General features: G+C 40.5%; 9 protein-coding genes across 9 annotated transcripts; 4 read left to right on the forward strand and 5 right to left on the reverse strand.

Moving 5' to 3' along the window:
• Positions 1–107: 107 nt before the first annotated feature.
• Positions 108–1556, reverse strand: TM35_000022190 (uncharacterized protein; the record flags this gene model as incomplete). The annotated part of the gene is made up of 1 exon (XM_029021537.1): positions 108–1556. The coding sequence occupies one exon, from the start codon at positions 1554–1556 to the stop codon at positions 108–110; it is 1449 nt and encodes a 482-aa protein (XP_028886959.1).
• Positions 1557–2157: 601 nt separating this feature from the next.
• TM35_000022200 (uncharacterized protein) lies at positions 2158–2472 on the reverse strand (the record flags this gene model as incomplete). Its single annotated transcript, XM_029021538.1, has 1 exon — positions 2158–2472. The coding sequence occupies one exon, from the start codon at positions 2470–2472 to the stop codon at positions 2158–2160; it is 315 nt and encodes a 104-aa protein (XP_028886960.1).
• Positions 2473–3247: 775 nt separating this feature from the next.
• Positions 3248–3856, reverse strand: TM35_000022210 (uncharacterized protein; the record flags this gene model as incomplete). Its single annotated transcript, XM_029021539.1, has 1 exon — positions 3248–3856. One exon carries the CDS (start codon positions 3854–3856, stop codon positions 3248–3250), a length of 609 nt encoding a protein of 202 aa, XP_028886961.1.
• Positions 3857–4163: 307 nt separating this feature from the next.
• TM35_000022220 (cytochrome c oxidase subunit V) lies at positions 4164–4754 on the reverse strand (the record flags this gene model as incomplete). Its single annotated transcript, XM_029021540.1, has 1 exon — positions 4164–4754. One exon carries the CDS (start codon positions 4752–4754, stop codon positions 4164–4166), a length of 591 nt encoding a protein of 196 aa, XP_028886962.1.
• Positions 4755–5486: 732 nt separating this feature from the next.
• Positions 5487–6530, reverse strand: TM35_000022230 (putative fatty acid desaturase, putative,sphingolipid delta 4 desaturase; the record flags this gene model as incomplete). The annotated part of the gene is made up of 1 exon (XM_029021541.1): positions 5487–6530. The coding sequence occupies one exon, from the start codon at positions 6528–6530 to the stop codon at positions 5487–5489; it is 1044 nt and encodes a 347-aa protein (XP_028886963.1).
• A 582-nt stretch (positions 6531–7112) lies between these two features.
• Positions 7113–7496, forward strand: TM35_000022240 (uncharacterized protein; the record flags this gene model as incomplete). Its single annotated transcript, XM_029021542.1, has 1 exon — positions 7113–7496. One exon carries the CDS (start codon positions 7113–7115, stop codon positions 7494–7496), a length of 384 nt encoding a protein of 127 aa, XP_028886964.1.
• Positions 7497–8275: 779 nt separating this feature from the next.
• TM35_000022250 (uncharacterized protein) lies at positions 8276–8725 on the forward strand (the record flags this gene model as incomplete). Its single annotated transcript, XM_029021543.1, has 1 exon — positions 8276–8725. The coding sequence occupies one exon, from the start codon at positions 8276–8278 to the stop codon at positions 8723–8725; it is 450 nt and encodes a 149-aa protein (XP_028886965.1).
• A 988-nt stretch (positions 8726–9713) lies between these two features.
• TM35_000022260 (uncharacterized protein) lies at positions 9714–10103 on the forward strand (the record flags this gene model as incomplete). Its single annotated transcript, XM_029021544.1, has 1 exon — positions 9714–10103. The coding sequence occupies one exon, from the start codon at positions 9714–9716 to the stop codon at positions 10101–10103; it is 390 nt and encodes a 129-aa protein (XP_028886966.1).
• Positions 10104–13445: 3342 nt separating this feature from the next.
• Positions 13446–14369, forward strand: TM35_000022270 (Tbingi protein; the record flags this gene model as incomplete). Its single annotated transcript, XM_029021545.1, has 1 exon — positions 13446–14369. A coding segment is annotated over one exon (924 nt), but the record flags the coding sequence as incomplete, so codon positions are not given.
• Between the last annotated feature and the right edge of the window lie 2 nt (positions 14370–14371).

The following is a 14371-nucleotide window of genomic DNA, read 5'->3' on the forward strand; positions in this document are numbered from 1 at the left end:
AAAAAAAAAAAAAAAAAAAAAAAAAACACATATAAATCTGGTGATATAACTATATAAACCCTGGTTCCACATGAGTGTACCACGATGACATCAGATACATTCTCACATCAACTCTTAGCATAAGAAGAAGAAGATCGTCTTTTTGCCGCACTGGACGTTCGCGACTTCCTCCTCCTGGAAGCGTTAGTTCTCTTACGGCGGCCTCCTTTATTTTTACGTTTTGCACTAGTACTACGAGAGCGAGATTTCCTACTCTTACTACGTCTACCCCTTCCTTTGGGGCGTCGAGAAGAGCTACGCCTACCTCGTCTTGAAGAACTTAAACGTGCCTCTGAAGGTGAGCGACCACTACGTCTTCTAAGGCTACTTTTTCCACAAAGTGCAGAATACATGGATGATAAAAGTTCATGAGGTGCAGCTGGTCGAATTATTCCTGTATCACCATAAGATAAACGATGTAAATGTGCTGATGAAAGTGAAAAAACAGGAGGTAACTCTGTAACTCTAGATAATCTTGATTCCGCATTACTTAACCCATATTCCTCACGATGATCTACATAGTGCATTGCTAATGTCTCATCACGAGAACCCACATTATATGTTTTTTCTTCATAACGAACAGGGCAAGCACTAGTATAACGAGGTACAACTGCCCGAAGAGCATCTTCCATTATCTCATCTTCATCTGAACTATCACCTGATTCAGCTACAGTATTAAGAGTTGAACGTCCAACAGTGTATTGTCGTCTACCTTCACGTGTTACACGTGGTACATTTACTAACAAACGTTCAAGACTTTCTTTTGAATCAGCACGAGAAATTTTTACTTCAACAAAGTCATCATCATCATCATCATCGTCATCATCATCAATATCTTCAAAAGAACTATTCTCACTACAACTCTCAGTTGTGTAATCCAAACCACGAGAAGTATCAAATTTGTAGCCTATAGGATCTACCAAACCTCGATTTTGCATAGCTTCTACTACACCTTTAACATCTTGCTCTTGAAGTGTTTCTCCTACTCGAACAAGTTCCCATCCTGTTTCTGTATTTAGTTTTATCTTTCTTATCATAAATGCAATACATGAATTACGTTTTGAATCTCCAGAAGTAACAGGAATAATAGCCAATGGCACCAAAGCATCTGGTTTTCTCACTGCATAATATACATCAGTCACCTCACTAAGTGAAATGTCTGGAGTAAATAATGTAGCGCATACAGACACTCCACTCCACATGGCAATTTTTTTAAAATTCACAAGAACGCTATCACCAGCTATTACTGAAGGTCCTCCAGCTGGCTCTAAAAAATTATGAGCAACTTCAGTAGTAGCATCAACAACAAGCACTGTATGAGGTTTATGAGAAAGTCCTTTGTTATTTGTCGTCGTCCTACCAACACCCACATAATCAATTTGTCCTCCATATTCATTAAAGAGGCATGCAGTAGTATCAAAGAAAAGAGGTTGTTTTCCTTCATCAGGTACTGAACGGTAAAGAACAATCTCCAATTCAGGGACATGACGGCTAATAAATGAAGATTCTCCTTCCATAAGAACTCGAACTTGAGCATTTGCTATAGCCCTCTCTATGTTTAATCGCATTTCTTCTGCAGAACACATTCTAGAAGGATTTCCTGACTTACGTGAGCCTCGTTTTCCCCTACCTGTTGAAGCACTCCTTGACTTTCTCCCCTTTCGCCTTTTTGATTTAGATCTTGATCTACTTTTGGATCTCCCCCTTAATTTGGATCTCGATCTACCTCCTGATTTGGATCTTGATCTACTCCTTGATTTAGATCTCGATTTTCTCCTCAATCTGGAACCCGGCCGACTTCTTGAAGTAGATAATGATCTACTTGTGGACATGGATCTTACTTTTTCTGAACCTTGCCGCACCTCCATTTTCCTTTTTTTTTCTTTTATGAAAGATTTAAAAAAAAGAGAAACCAAGACAATTATAATTCAATGAAGTGATTATTTCTCCATAAAAAAATAGATAATTTAACCTGATAAAGTATTTACTGGGTTAAATGGATAATAATTTTTCAAAAATTAATAGCAAAAAAAAACAAAACAAAATAAAAAAATAAAAATTAGGTTATTTGGTTTATATTGGCAATCCCTTCATTTATTGTTTTTTTTTTTTTTTGACTTACCTTATCAGTTCTCTCAAAGAATTATAACGAGACGAATCAAGTGCGGCAAGAGCTTCTTCTACACTCTGCGTTACAGTTAACAGATTCTCAAACGTACAAAACATCCACCTCGTTTCTATTGTTCCACTAATAGGATTAACTGTACTCAAAGCAATTGTGTAATAAGGCATTCCAGGTACTTTTGAAGCCGTACGAGAACCCAAGGGAACCTCTAATCGCCATCTAATCTGAGCATAATGAGGGACTGAGGCAGTTAATATATTTATATTACCAGATGATCCTTCCATTCTGCACCTTTCTGTACTTATCATGGGAATAGAGAAAGAATAAGAAATACCAACAGAAAAAAGAGCCAAGAAAAAAAAAAGCATGGCTAAGAATGAGATTGTCTTTTTTTTTTCTTCGTTAAAACTGGACTAATCTTCTTTCTGATGAACAGTGGGATAAACATATCTACTCCAAGAAAAGCATTATTTTCGTGGTGACAAAAATAAATAATAATAATAATAATAATAATAATAATAATAATAATAATAATAATAATACTCGATGTAATACAACGATTACTTTTTTTTAGACATGTAAGACTAAAGACATTAAAACAAAAACAAAAAATAACAACTCATACTCTTTTATGCACCTCCACAAATTTGTGGGAGGTGATAACGATACCTCACCATCTGAAGAAAATATACATATATACAATGTTTAATAAGTGAGTGAAAACAAAATATATAAAATATTCTTGAACAAACTCTTGAATGCTACACTAATTTAGAGATATGACAAGTACCAAAACTTAGAAAAAAAAAATGCCTGCAGTAATAGAAATATAATTAATAGCGTATTATTTTTTTTTTAGCCATTATATAAACCATAGGGGTAGTATTTCCCTTCTCTTTCTCTCCAGAAAGAAAAATAAATGGATACTCATAAATAATTGATGGGCTAGTACAGAAGAACAATTCTAGGTACATGATTTAAATTTTTTTTTCTCTACAGTTTACCGGAGAACTTTCAAAGAAGGACTGGTTTCAAGAAGAGAGGAAAAAAAAATTATCATAAATCTTTTTTTTCTACTTTTTCTCAAGTTAACAGATTACGAGCACGATCAAGGCTTTCTTTTGTCCATTCTGCTAACTTAGAAATCTGAATATCTTTTGATATAGTTTCAGAGAAAAGTGGTGCTGAATATACTTCTATATGGTTATCTACGTTAGGTGGTGCTTTAGCAGTAGGTTCTTCATTAAGATTTGCTATTCTAATCCGTAAATGGGCCATATGAACTTCAAGAGTCTCCTTCTCATGATTCCAAGCCTCTATTCTTTTTTCTTCAGCTTTTGTAGGGTTAGAATCAAAAGATTTAAACCATTCTTCACCTTCGTTTAAACGGTTTTGAAAATTTAATATTGAAGAACGCAATTGCATTTCTTCGTTATGAAGATCACCAAGATCAAACGAACTGATCACTTGTGAATGAATATCATCTAACATTTGCTGTTCTTTTAATCTTAATTTATGATAATTCAACTCCACTCTAGATTGTTCAATATAGCTATTCCATTGAAGGCACTCATCTAAAATAATAAGTTCACGGAAACCTAATTCTTCTGCAAAAAGAATTCTACATTCGGTACTTTTTCGTCGTTTAACCGCTTCACTATTAAGCATTTTTAAAACTAGAACCTTTTCCATTCTGCTATATGGTAACAAAAAGACAGAAAAAAAAAAATCCAGCATGGAAAACAATTTTTGAAACCAAAAAAAAAAAAAAAAATACAGAAGGAAATAAAAAAAAAAAAAAACATATCGCCCCCCTTTTTTTCCAAGTGACCGGAAACAGTAAAAACATTATACTAAGAATAAATCTTATATATAAAGAAATAATAAATACTATATGTCCCACAGGCCCAGGCAAAAACACCACCTAAGACACGCTGATACTAGTTCTGAATGAAACCCTAATAAATAAAGTAAAAAAAAAAATTTCTTTTCTATACTCCTACTTACTAATCTTATTGCCGTCCTTGTAGTCTTCAAAGCGTTCAATAACAGCAGGTGTCTGAAATACATGATCTGGAATCTCAGCTCCACGGTAAAGTGATTCAAGAAGAGATGCGGCACCTCTTGGTGTAGCCTCCCATTTCATAGTTTCCAAGAGTGATTTAGCCAAGAATTCAACAAGTTCAATGTGAGGGATAACCACCTTTGCATAATCATCATCAGGATCTGCAAAAGCATCAAGATGTTCTCCGTCCATTTCAACCTTTAACTGACCTCCCTTATCGTCAAGAATTGGATAAGCCATAAGACTGTAACACTTCAAAAGACGGTGGGGATCACCCAAATGAGGTGGAAGGAATACACGAATAAAAGTTTTGTTTTCCTTGGCGACTTCTCCCAGACGACGAAGTACATCTGCATCACGTGGATCCATGGTAGAAGCATATTGACTCCGAATACGATCATTTACATCCGGCTTTCGAAGCATACAACTGTAAATTGTATCCAAAGCAGCATTATCCCAACCTTTTCCAAAAAAGTATCGGCATGAGGATACTACTGCCAATGAGCTGGTAGCAAATCGCTTCATCTAGGGAACCTTTCTTTTGAATAAACAATATATCAATTTATTTTTTTTGTAGAATTAGTAAGAATAAGGAGGAAGGAAAAAAAAACCAATATACTTATACAGACCCATACATAGATATCATGTACATATATTATATATAAGTTATATGGAAATCAGAAGTCACACGTTTCTACTTGAATAAAATACATAATAAACTCCAAGACGTTTAGATCCAGATGTTTTCTTTTCTTTTCTTAATTTAGGGTGTCTATTGTGCACGTACTCAGACATTTATAGTTTGCCTAATGGTACTTTTAAGGGAAAAAGCTATCGAACTGTTTTGACAGTAACTTTTTCTCAAAAAATCAAAATAAGGATAAGGATGGAATTTACCTAAAGTAATAATCAATTACTCTACCAATTACATCTTTTTTTTACTTTTATGCCGACATGCTGTTCATTGCTTCTATCAGTATTCTTTTTTTTTCCTCTTGCTTGTGTCTGTGTGTGTGTCCCACCTTATCTCAAAAAAAAAAAAATAATAATAAAATAAAAAAAAACAGAGATACGTGCACTGCGCAACCCCACATTTCTTTTTTTGTTTCTTCCTTCACTTTAACTGTACTGGAAGTCTGGATTTTCAGTCTTTGATTTTTCCCCTCACACTCTCTCTCGTTCTCGTTTTTTTTTTCCTTTTTTTTCCTACCTCGTTTTTTTTTCTTGTTTTCCCTTAAAACTATATACCCAATCGATTCACCCCCTTTCTACAGATCCATGCAAAGTTGGTAATAACTTTTCCCGCTGCGCTGCTCCTTTCTCACGAACAACACGAGAGAATTGATTTACTGTTGTATCGAACAAAAAATCAAAAAGTGTACCTGGCCAAGACTCTGTAACAATTAAATCATCATAAAATTCTGGGGCAATATCACGAAGTTTTTGAAGTCGATTCCATGGAATAGAGGGAAAATCATGATGTTCAACGTGATATCCTGCATTCCAAGTTAACCAATTTAATGGTCCATAATAAGAAAAAGTCTCTTGTTTTCCATCGCCTTTGAAAACAAAATGTTCTGAAATAAAGTGTCCAGATATAGGGTGCCAACTGGTTCCCAAGAAAATAGAGAACAAAAAGTACAAAAGCGGTGCAAATCCAAATAAAGAGTAAACCAAAAAATTAAAGGTCAACTGTACAACATAATTAATAATATGCATATTATCAAATTTTATCCTCCGAATAATTGTAGGTCTAAATGCGTAAAATAAAATTTGAAACGTCAGAAAGAAAAATTTACCAAGGAAATTACTTAGTAATTTACCTTCCACAACAGTTGGCACGTCCACATCAACTAACTCCCAACCAAGGTAATGATGATGATCTGAATGATAAGTTTTAAACATCATTGCATAAGGAAATGGTACAATAAGATTTATAAAAATTGCATAAAAATCATTGTATATTCGTGTTTTAAAAGCAAGGTAATGGGTAACTTCATGAATTGCAAGAAAAGAACTGTGGGTAATTGTACCTCCAACAAAATAAGAGAGAAGAAGAAAAGTTGTCCAGCTCATTTCGGATGCTCGGTAACCAAGATAAAGTTGAAGTAGAATAAATGGAGTTAAAATTCTCCAAATCCAAGGATCATGTCCATAGAGTTTTTTTATTTCTTTACCATACTTTTTCAGCATAACTCTAGAACGTGTTGCATGAGTATACTCTTCATTACTCCAGTAGTAATCATTCCTTCCTTGTTTCTCAATCATTTTTGCAAACACATTCTTACCATCCTTGGACATTATTTCCACCCCTAATCAGATAAACAAAGATGAGAAAGATGATATCCTAAAACCTCAGCAAAAAACAAAATTATTTTTAATAGAAAAAGAAGAGAAGAGACTCATATACGTTGATAACCAAGAAAACAATTAAACAAAACAAATATGATATGACAATTCACATTTCATGTAGAAAACCAAAAATACAAAACAAAAAAAAAAAGAAACTCCTTTTGTAACTATCTTTAGAGAAAATAAAAATGAATAAAATAAAATAAAATCTTCCACAGAAAATTACATGGTATTCTTACCTTAGGTTATACCGTTATAAACATCGATGAATAGAAGACGTATCAAACTAGTTCCAGAACCACAGCACACAACCCTTTAAAAAAAAATATCTTTTCACTCCCACAGCTCAGACTCACCCTTTAGAAAAACCAAAGAGTCAGAGAAAACCAGAAAAGTTAGTCGAAGAAGAAGCAGACGCGGAAGAACAAGAAAAAAAAAAAATGATCAGCATCAAACGAAAAAACACGAACAAACGAATCTCCAGCCACCCAGGTCGACACCTCTAAAGAAACGAGAAACCCAACCACAGCCATGGAAAGCCATGCGGACCCACACCGCAACCCAACCACAAGAAGACCCAGAAAAGGCAAAACGCGCCACAAGGGCGGACGACACGGAAAACCGCGGTTCCCCTCCCAGCTAACCCCCCGCGCGGCCAGAACGCCCTTCAGAATTCCTTCCCTACCCATTTTCCCCGCAGCCTCGCCCCGCACCGAAAATAACCCTGCGAAAAATCGTGGGGTGGAGAACCAACGAACCGGGAAAAGGGTTTTCCTGGTTTTTTTTCGGATTGGGCCGAAAAGTTGGGGCCAACCGCCACCAAGGCCGGTCCAAAAGGAGCCGTGGCACATAACAACCGAGGCGCCCGGAAAAAAAACAAACGCCGGAAGCGCCGCGAATTGGCAGAAAAATTAAAAAAAGGGCCCCTCCGGGGTTGGTGAACCTCGGGGGGTTTTTAACCTCCCCAAGAGACCCCGCACGCCATCGTGGCCCAAGCGAAGCGGAAGTCTTTTTTTACACAAACTTCCCCGGGGAAAATGCAAATAACCAAATAAGCAAAAAGCCCAAACCATCCCAACATCAGGAGACACAACCAACTGAGAGAACCACACGAACACCTTATGTAGACAACGCCACGTAAGATTCACATTATTCTTTTTTCTTCCGCAAAAAAACACTTTGAGGTTTGCCCCAACGCCATGAAAACCAGAAGAATCTTTCATATATAGGCAATGCCATATTGCATATTGTTTGGACTTGCGGCGGGTCCTGGCATTTTGTAAGTGTAGAGCGCGCTCTCTTACCGCTAGATGGCCCCGCAAAAGAGAAACGTGGTCACTAAGTTGTGTATGCTCGGTGGAATTTGGCACGGATTGCCAACCAAGAAAATGCCCTTAATTCCCGTTCAGATCTTCTCGCAGAATGATATTTTGCCATTTTGCTATGTGTTATGAAAAAGAGGAAACTGACAAACGAAATACATCCATTGCAACAAAGGCAAAAAAGAAAAAACTGGACGCACTATTCTTAGAACTCTGACACCCCTTAAAGTAGATCGTTTGTTCCTCCCCACTTGATGTGAACATTTTGTTATCTTTTAAAATCAGAATTTGAAGACGGAGATGCACCGGAAACCATTTTTTTAAAGTGACCTTTTGCACCGACAACCCTCCGCAAACTAAGCAAGAAGAAAGATGCCATCAACATGGTGCATCGCAGCATTTGCTCACACACTGGAAGAAATGCTTGTCTCTAGAATTGGAGCGGGTGGAAGAGCACATTTTCGCTCAAAAGGACGCCGCGACCATGAGACCATCGGAATCCAAAACCCCTATTCCTCAGAAAAAGAGGTAGACAAAAAAGAAAAACCGTCCAAGAGTAAGAGAACCTCGTACAATGACGTGGGGGTCGCTTGTTTTTTCACGTTAGGATGCGGAAGCCATGAAGACTTCCTGCATTCCTCCCGTGGATTTTCTTTACTTTTTAGCTTCAGACGGCAGGACGGGCCGCTTTTTCTACAGTCACCAGTCACCCCTTTAAAACGTACAGACGGCACTCCGCTATTCCACAGGCATTGGGCACGGTGTCGAAATAGACTTCGCTGCAACAAAATCCGAATTCCATCAAGAAACGTATTTCCCTAAAGAATTATAATTCAATGAAGGAGTTTTCTACCCACTCAATGGTCGTAACCGGCCGTTTCTCCGGCAGAATCTCCAGAACACACGAGCTACTGAAGAAGGCCATTCAGAGCAAATTATCTCTCTTCCCCAGCGTTCTCAGAAAAAAAAAAATGAGTTTCTGAGTACTTGGCAAAACTCTCTGTATTACCGTCGCCTTTCAAAAGCAAATTGGGATGGGAAAACTACCTCTTCTGATTTATTTCTTCCGGTGATGTCGGGCAGTTGCCATCGTAAAACGATGAAAGAAGAAGATAACGTAACTCATGCTAGTGACCGTGTTTTTTTCCACAGATAACATAAAAACTGTTTAAACCTCCCAAATATATCCCTGCAGTGGGGGAACGGTTGCGGCCCAGCCACCGCATGGTATCAATCAAAAGGAATTTCTTACCAGAACCATCTTTTGGCACTAAGTTAAGAAAATTGGAGCGCTTGATTGCTATAATACCCTGTAGAAGGTGCGGCCTTTATCATTTTTTGGTATGCCATTGGGTTTCAAAGAACCCCTTTAGCAACAACGGTCCCCAAAATAAAAGAAAATGAGCGTTTTTTTTTCTTTAGACAAGATCTTCATAACGAGGTTTCTGATTAAATCTGTCTAGGACTTCTTTTTTTTTCTGTCTTTCTGAGAGTTTTGATTCCTCAGCCTGGCGGGTGCTATGGCTGTTGCCCATTCCTCTCTGCCATGCGGATTTCTTTCCTAACACTTCAATTTCCATGCTTTGAAACCAAACCTTGCGCAAACAGCATTACTTAAATAGGATGACCTTTGTCAAGGCCAGATGCATCAACATAGGAATCCTTCTGGTGATAAACCCGAAACGAACACCACGTATGATTCACAACGCCCGGGAAGTATTTCAGCAATTGACATGCCAGAACGCGGCGCGCAAACCACAAAAAAAAAGCTTAATAACGTTAACAGTTGCGATCAAAAGACGTCCCCGGGATGGCCCTTTCCCCAGAAACTCCTGAAATGGGTGGGCCCTTTAGGGGCCCGCACGCTCATCACGAAGAAAAAAACGAGCAAAATAATCCAAAACTTCCTTTTCTTTTTAAAGAAGGTCACAGAGAAGAAAAAGAAAACAATATGTTACTTTATCGCCTTGAATCCTCCATTCCCGTAATATATATATACATTTCGGTATTTTTTTGGTTTTACCCTGACGGTTGTTCCCTAAAAAATGCCAGAACTGACGAAAATGGAAGTGCCAAGAAGCCCCTTTTAACCCGCTCCCCGCTCTCCCCATCGCAACTTCCACCCATTCGCAACGTCTATTTCTTGATGATTTTTTCTCTAGATATGCCATCCGCCAGACTGCCTTCTGATGCGAAGTAACTCCAAGTAGCTCGTATTCTGTGTGGGCGCAAACCTCTCTCTATCTGTGCCCTTGGCCTCCGACACCAACGTCTGCAAATGCGCATTTCGTTTTTGCATAAATGTGCATTTTCATTTTGTTGTCTATACGAATATCCAAAGGGACAGTCAAATGTGTTTTAAAACCGCGTGATGGGAGATGGAAAGCGCGCCACTCCCCTTGTGATATCATCTTCGGGGCGAATGCTCCCAAGCACCACCCACCGCCAGAACTTCCCCTGAATCCTTGAATAACAACGTTCCCCATCCGTACACGGAGGCCTCTGTTGCCAGCGTTGTTGGTGGATGGTAACCGCCGCGGTGGGTGAACTGGCTCGTTCGTTAACATCGTTTTGAGACAATTTTGCCCATTTTTTCTCCTCTTCTTGTCTTTATGGTTTTTAACCCAATGGCGCGAGCCATCAACAGCAAAACATATATTTAAAGATATATGTATATAATATTATTTTTTGTTTTTTATTCTTTCTTATCACTATTACGCATTGGAATTACGCATTTGCAATGAGACTAAAATGGACCCCATAAGTGGCAGAACATGGATTTTTTCGTCTCTCTGACTCCCCTCAGCGGCTAATCCAATTTCCACCACTGGAGGGCATAGTTGTTACTCTCTTTAGGGTCCGTGCCTCTCCCTTTTTTAGCGGCATTCATACTAAAGTGAATTATATAAAAGAAAGTGCTGCTGATGGCACACCGATGCGCGCCACAGGACCTTCTTGGATAAAGTTTTCTCCTAGTACGACTCTGCTGGCCCCGGTGCTGCTTGACGTTTTTAGCTTATGAACCAGTAAACTCTACAGAAAGAGAATTTGCTGACCCATGTCTTCCCCGCAAAAATACGAGGTAATGAAGCTTGACCCCACCTTTTGATAGCCAAACGTCAACTAGGGGATAGCATTCCGAAGAAGGCACGTATTTAAAAAAAGGAAAGAAATCCTTTTTTTTAGGAGACCACCTCCTTCAAAAAATTATTGAGTGCATTTTGTTTCCTTGAATAAAATCAAGTCCTTAACCTTGGTACCACGTTAAGGTGGCCCTCGTTACCAACGGTTTGCTCATTATAATACTTGCTGCATTCAAAAACCACCTACAAACTGGCTAAGCTCGGTGTCTAGCTGAGGGCATCTGCCCAAAAGTCATGCTATAGAGGAAAACTCTTTCCTCTTGTCTTATGGTGGCAAAAACCGCTAGAAATCAACTTGAAGGGCATTTTTCCCACACGCCCTTCGGCTTTTATAAGGGCAGTCGCTCTTCAAAGCTTTCTGGCGCGGGTCCAGCCCCTGTCGGTCAGGAAGCATCTGTTATTACTCCCACGCGTTGTCATTTACAGCATTTTGCTAACAAGCAACTTTCCGTTAAAAAAAAATAATACTTTTCATCATCCTTTGAGGTTGTGATAATGACGATAACGGGACCCTTCCCACCAATGACATCGTACCGAAAAAGTTTTTTTTGCGGCGAGGTGGTTATTCTTTTATTACCGGATTGAAAGAAAAATATCAACACTACCCTTAAAGATTTCCGTTTAACCATGCTGGATTTCCAACGTCTCGCGGCTAACCAGCCACGTTGAGGGGTTCTGGCGCGCTGCGTTCATCGAGGGATGCGAAGAGCCAGCGACGTTTTTCTTTTTGGAAGACCCGTAGGCCCTTAGGCTACGGCGTTATAAAGTACCGGGACCATCCGCGTCGTGCTGGGGCAGAAAAATATCCAAGAATGTCCTTGGGCATATGCCGACGTGCTATCAGCAGTATCATCCGCACCAGGTTCTTCCTCAGTGGTGTCTGATGTAGAGGAAAATCCCGGCCCTTCACTACGAGGAATGCAGTGGAACTCAGCTGGACTTATACAGGCCAAGAGGCTTGCTCTCCACAAAAACCCTTGTTGAGGAGAATGTGACATTCTGCCTTCTAAGCGAGACGAAACTATCTTGTGCGGAAGTGTCGAGTTTCACAATCGCTGGTTACCAACATCATGGGGAAGTGTCCCACCCCTCTAAAGGAGGCGGCGTTTCGATTCTTGTGCGTGAAGATCTGCCAGTAGAAGTAGGACTCACCGTAGTTGCAAGCATTGAGCATGCTCATGCAACGATCCACATGTCAGAAGGTCTGGCGCTAACAGTGACGTCAGCATATTCTTCCCTCCGGAAAGATCATACACAACTTCGCAACTAGACACGCTTTTGACGACAAGCGGACCTCACCTCATTGGTGCAGATGCTAATGCGCATGCAATGGCATGGGATCGCGCGATCCCCCCCAGATACCCGTGGCGATGTGATAGTACTATGGTGTCTAGATAATGACTACGTTATTCACAACACTGGAGATTGCACTCGCCCACACCACACGCCATGGCCCGTCCGCGCCAGATGTGACAATATCCCGAGAATACTGTCTAGAGTCATGGACAGCATCCTTCTCCCCGGACAGCGGCCATTATATCATCCCCTTCGACGCAGTAGTAGATGATGATGAACCACTGCGGTTCCCCGCCCCCGCGCCCCCATTTATGCATGGAAGAAGGCGAAATGGTCTCACTTTAGGCAAATGTCAAACGCACAGTGCAACAAACGACTTTAAGAGAAAATGAGCGTTCACAAGAGAGAACGACTTCTGACCTCCGCCATCCGTATCGCAACAGCTGCGGGGGTTCCCCGCGGAGGTCGAGACACCACTCCTTTTTGGACTCCTGAGTTAGAGGAAATAGAGAAGAAGATTTACAGCTGCAGACCCTCTCTTTCGAGACAGACTGTTAGCTCGTAGAAGAGAAATGCCAAAACAAACATCCCATAAAAGATGGAAAACCCTCTGTAATAACATGGCCGTGGCGGACGGCCGCTGTTGAAACATTTTGAAGAGGATTTACGCCCCACGACCCCTCATTACCCCGGCGATTAAGCTTAACAACACGGTACTCACGGAAAATCAGAAAGCCAAGCACTTTATCCGTTTATATTCACGGAGAGCTAAACGCCATCCACATTCCTACCCTTCACCACCCATTCCAGTTACCGATACAGAATTCATCCCCATTACAGCAGCAGAACTGGAAAGGGCACAGCGTCTCCTTCCTAAAGGGACGGCCAAAGGTCCAGATGGTATCTACGGTGAGGCACTCCAACACTTGGGACCTCGTGCCAAAGCAGAGACTCTTGCTCTCTTCAACGAGAGTCTCCGTACGGGCGTGGTTCCAGTCTCTTGGAAAGTAGGCATTATTGCACCACTCCTTAAACCCAGAAAGAAAGCCACAGATTTAGATTTGTTCAAACCAGTTACCCTCACTAGTTGTCTGTCCAAATTAATGGAGCGGATCATTGCAGCCCGAATTCGAAATGTCATTGAAACCAAGCTGACCCCGCAACAATCTGGATTTAGACCTGGTCACTCGACGTTAGACCAACTATTGCATCTACGCGCAGCCCTCACAAGACCCACCATTGATTCGCGTACAGGTGCAGTATTCGTCGACTACGCCAACGCTTTCGATACTGTAGACCATGATCGGATAGTTAGTGCGATGCGAGAGATGGATATCCCACCGCACATCATTCGATGGTCAGCATCTTTCCTGAAAGGACGCCAAGCCAAAGTACGAGTAAACAGTAAATCCTCTCCTTTAATGCATTTCAACCGTGGCGTGCCACAGGGAACAGTTCTCGGCCCACTTATGTTCATTATCGTCATGAACACGCTAAGCAAACGATTATCTCAAGTTCCCTTATTGTTTCATGGTTTTTTCGCCGATGATCTCACGCTAGCAGTACGACACGTCAACAGAGACATCATAAACAGTACACTGCAACAAGGAATAAACATAGTGGATGAATGGTCCAGGAACTATTTTATGGACATTAATGTGGACAAGACAAAATACACACTTTTTGGTACCACCAACCCGAATCCCCTTTCTCTGAAACTACGCGGTATCCCCGTGGGTCCGGAGAAGACACCCAAACTCCTAGGCATCACATTTCAAAACTACCGAGGCATGTCTACCCATGTGGTTCAAACGAGACAACGCATGAATTTTAGGTTACTACAACTTGCAGCAATCTCCTCCACCACATGGGGACCGAAGCGTGACGTCCTTCGAGCCTTCTACCTGACACTAGTTCAAGCCCAGACGCTTTACGGCTTTGAGATCTGGTATTGGGATGCGGCTCCCACTTCACGCAAACTCCTAGATGCAGGTCAGAACAAAGCTTGCCGAACCATAGCAGGTATCCC

The sequence above is a fragment of the Trypanosoma theileri genome, assembly GCF_002087225.1.
Source record: "Trypanosoma theileri isolate Edinburgh chromosome Unknown TM35_Tth_2_V1, whole genome shotgun sequence".
Classification (NCBI taxonomy): domain Eukaryota; phylum Euglenozoa; class Kinetoplastea; order Trypanosomatida; family Trypanosomatidae; genus Trypanosoma; species Trypanosoma theileri.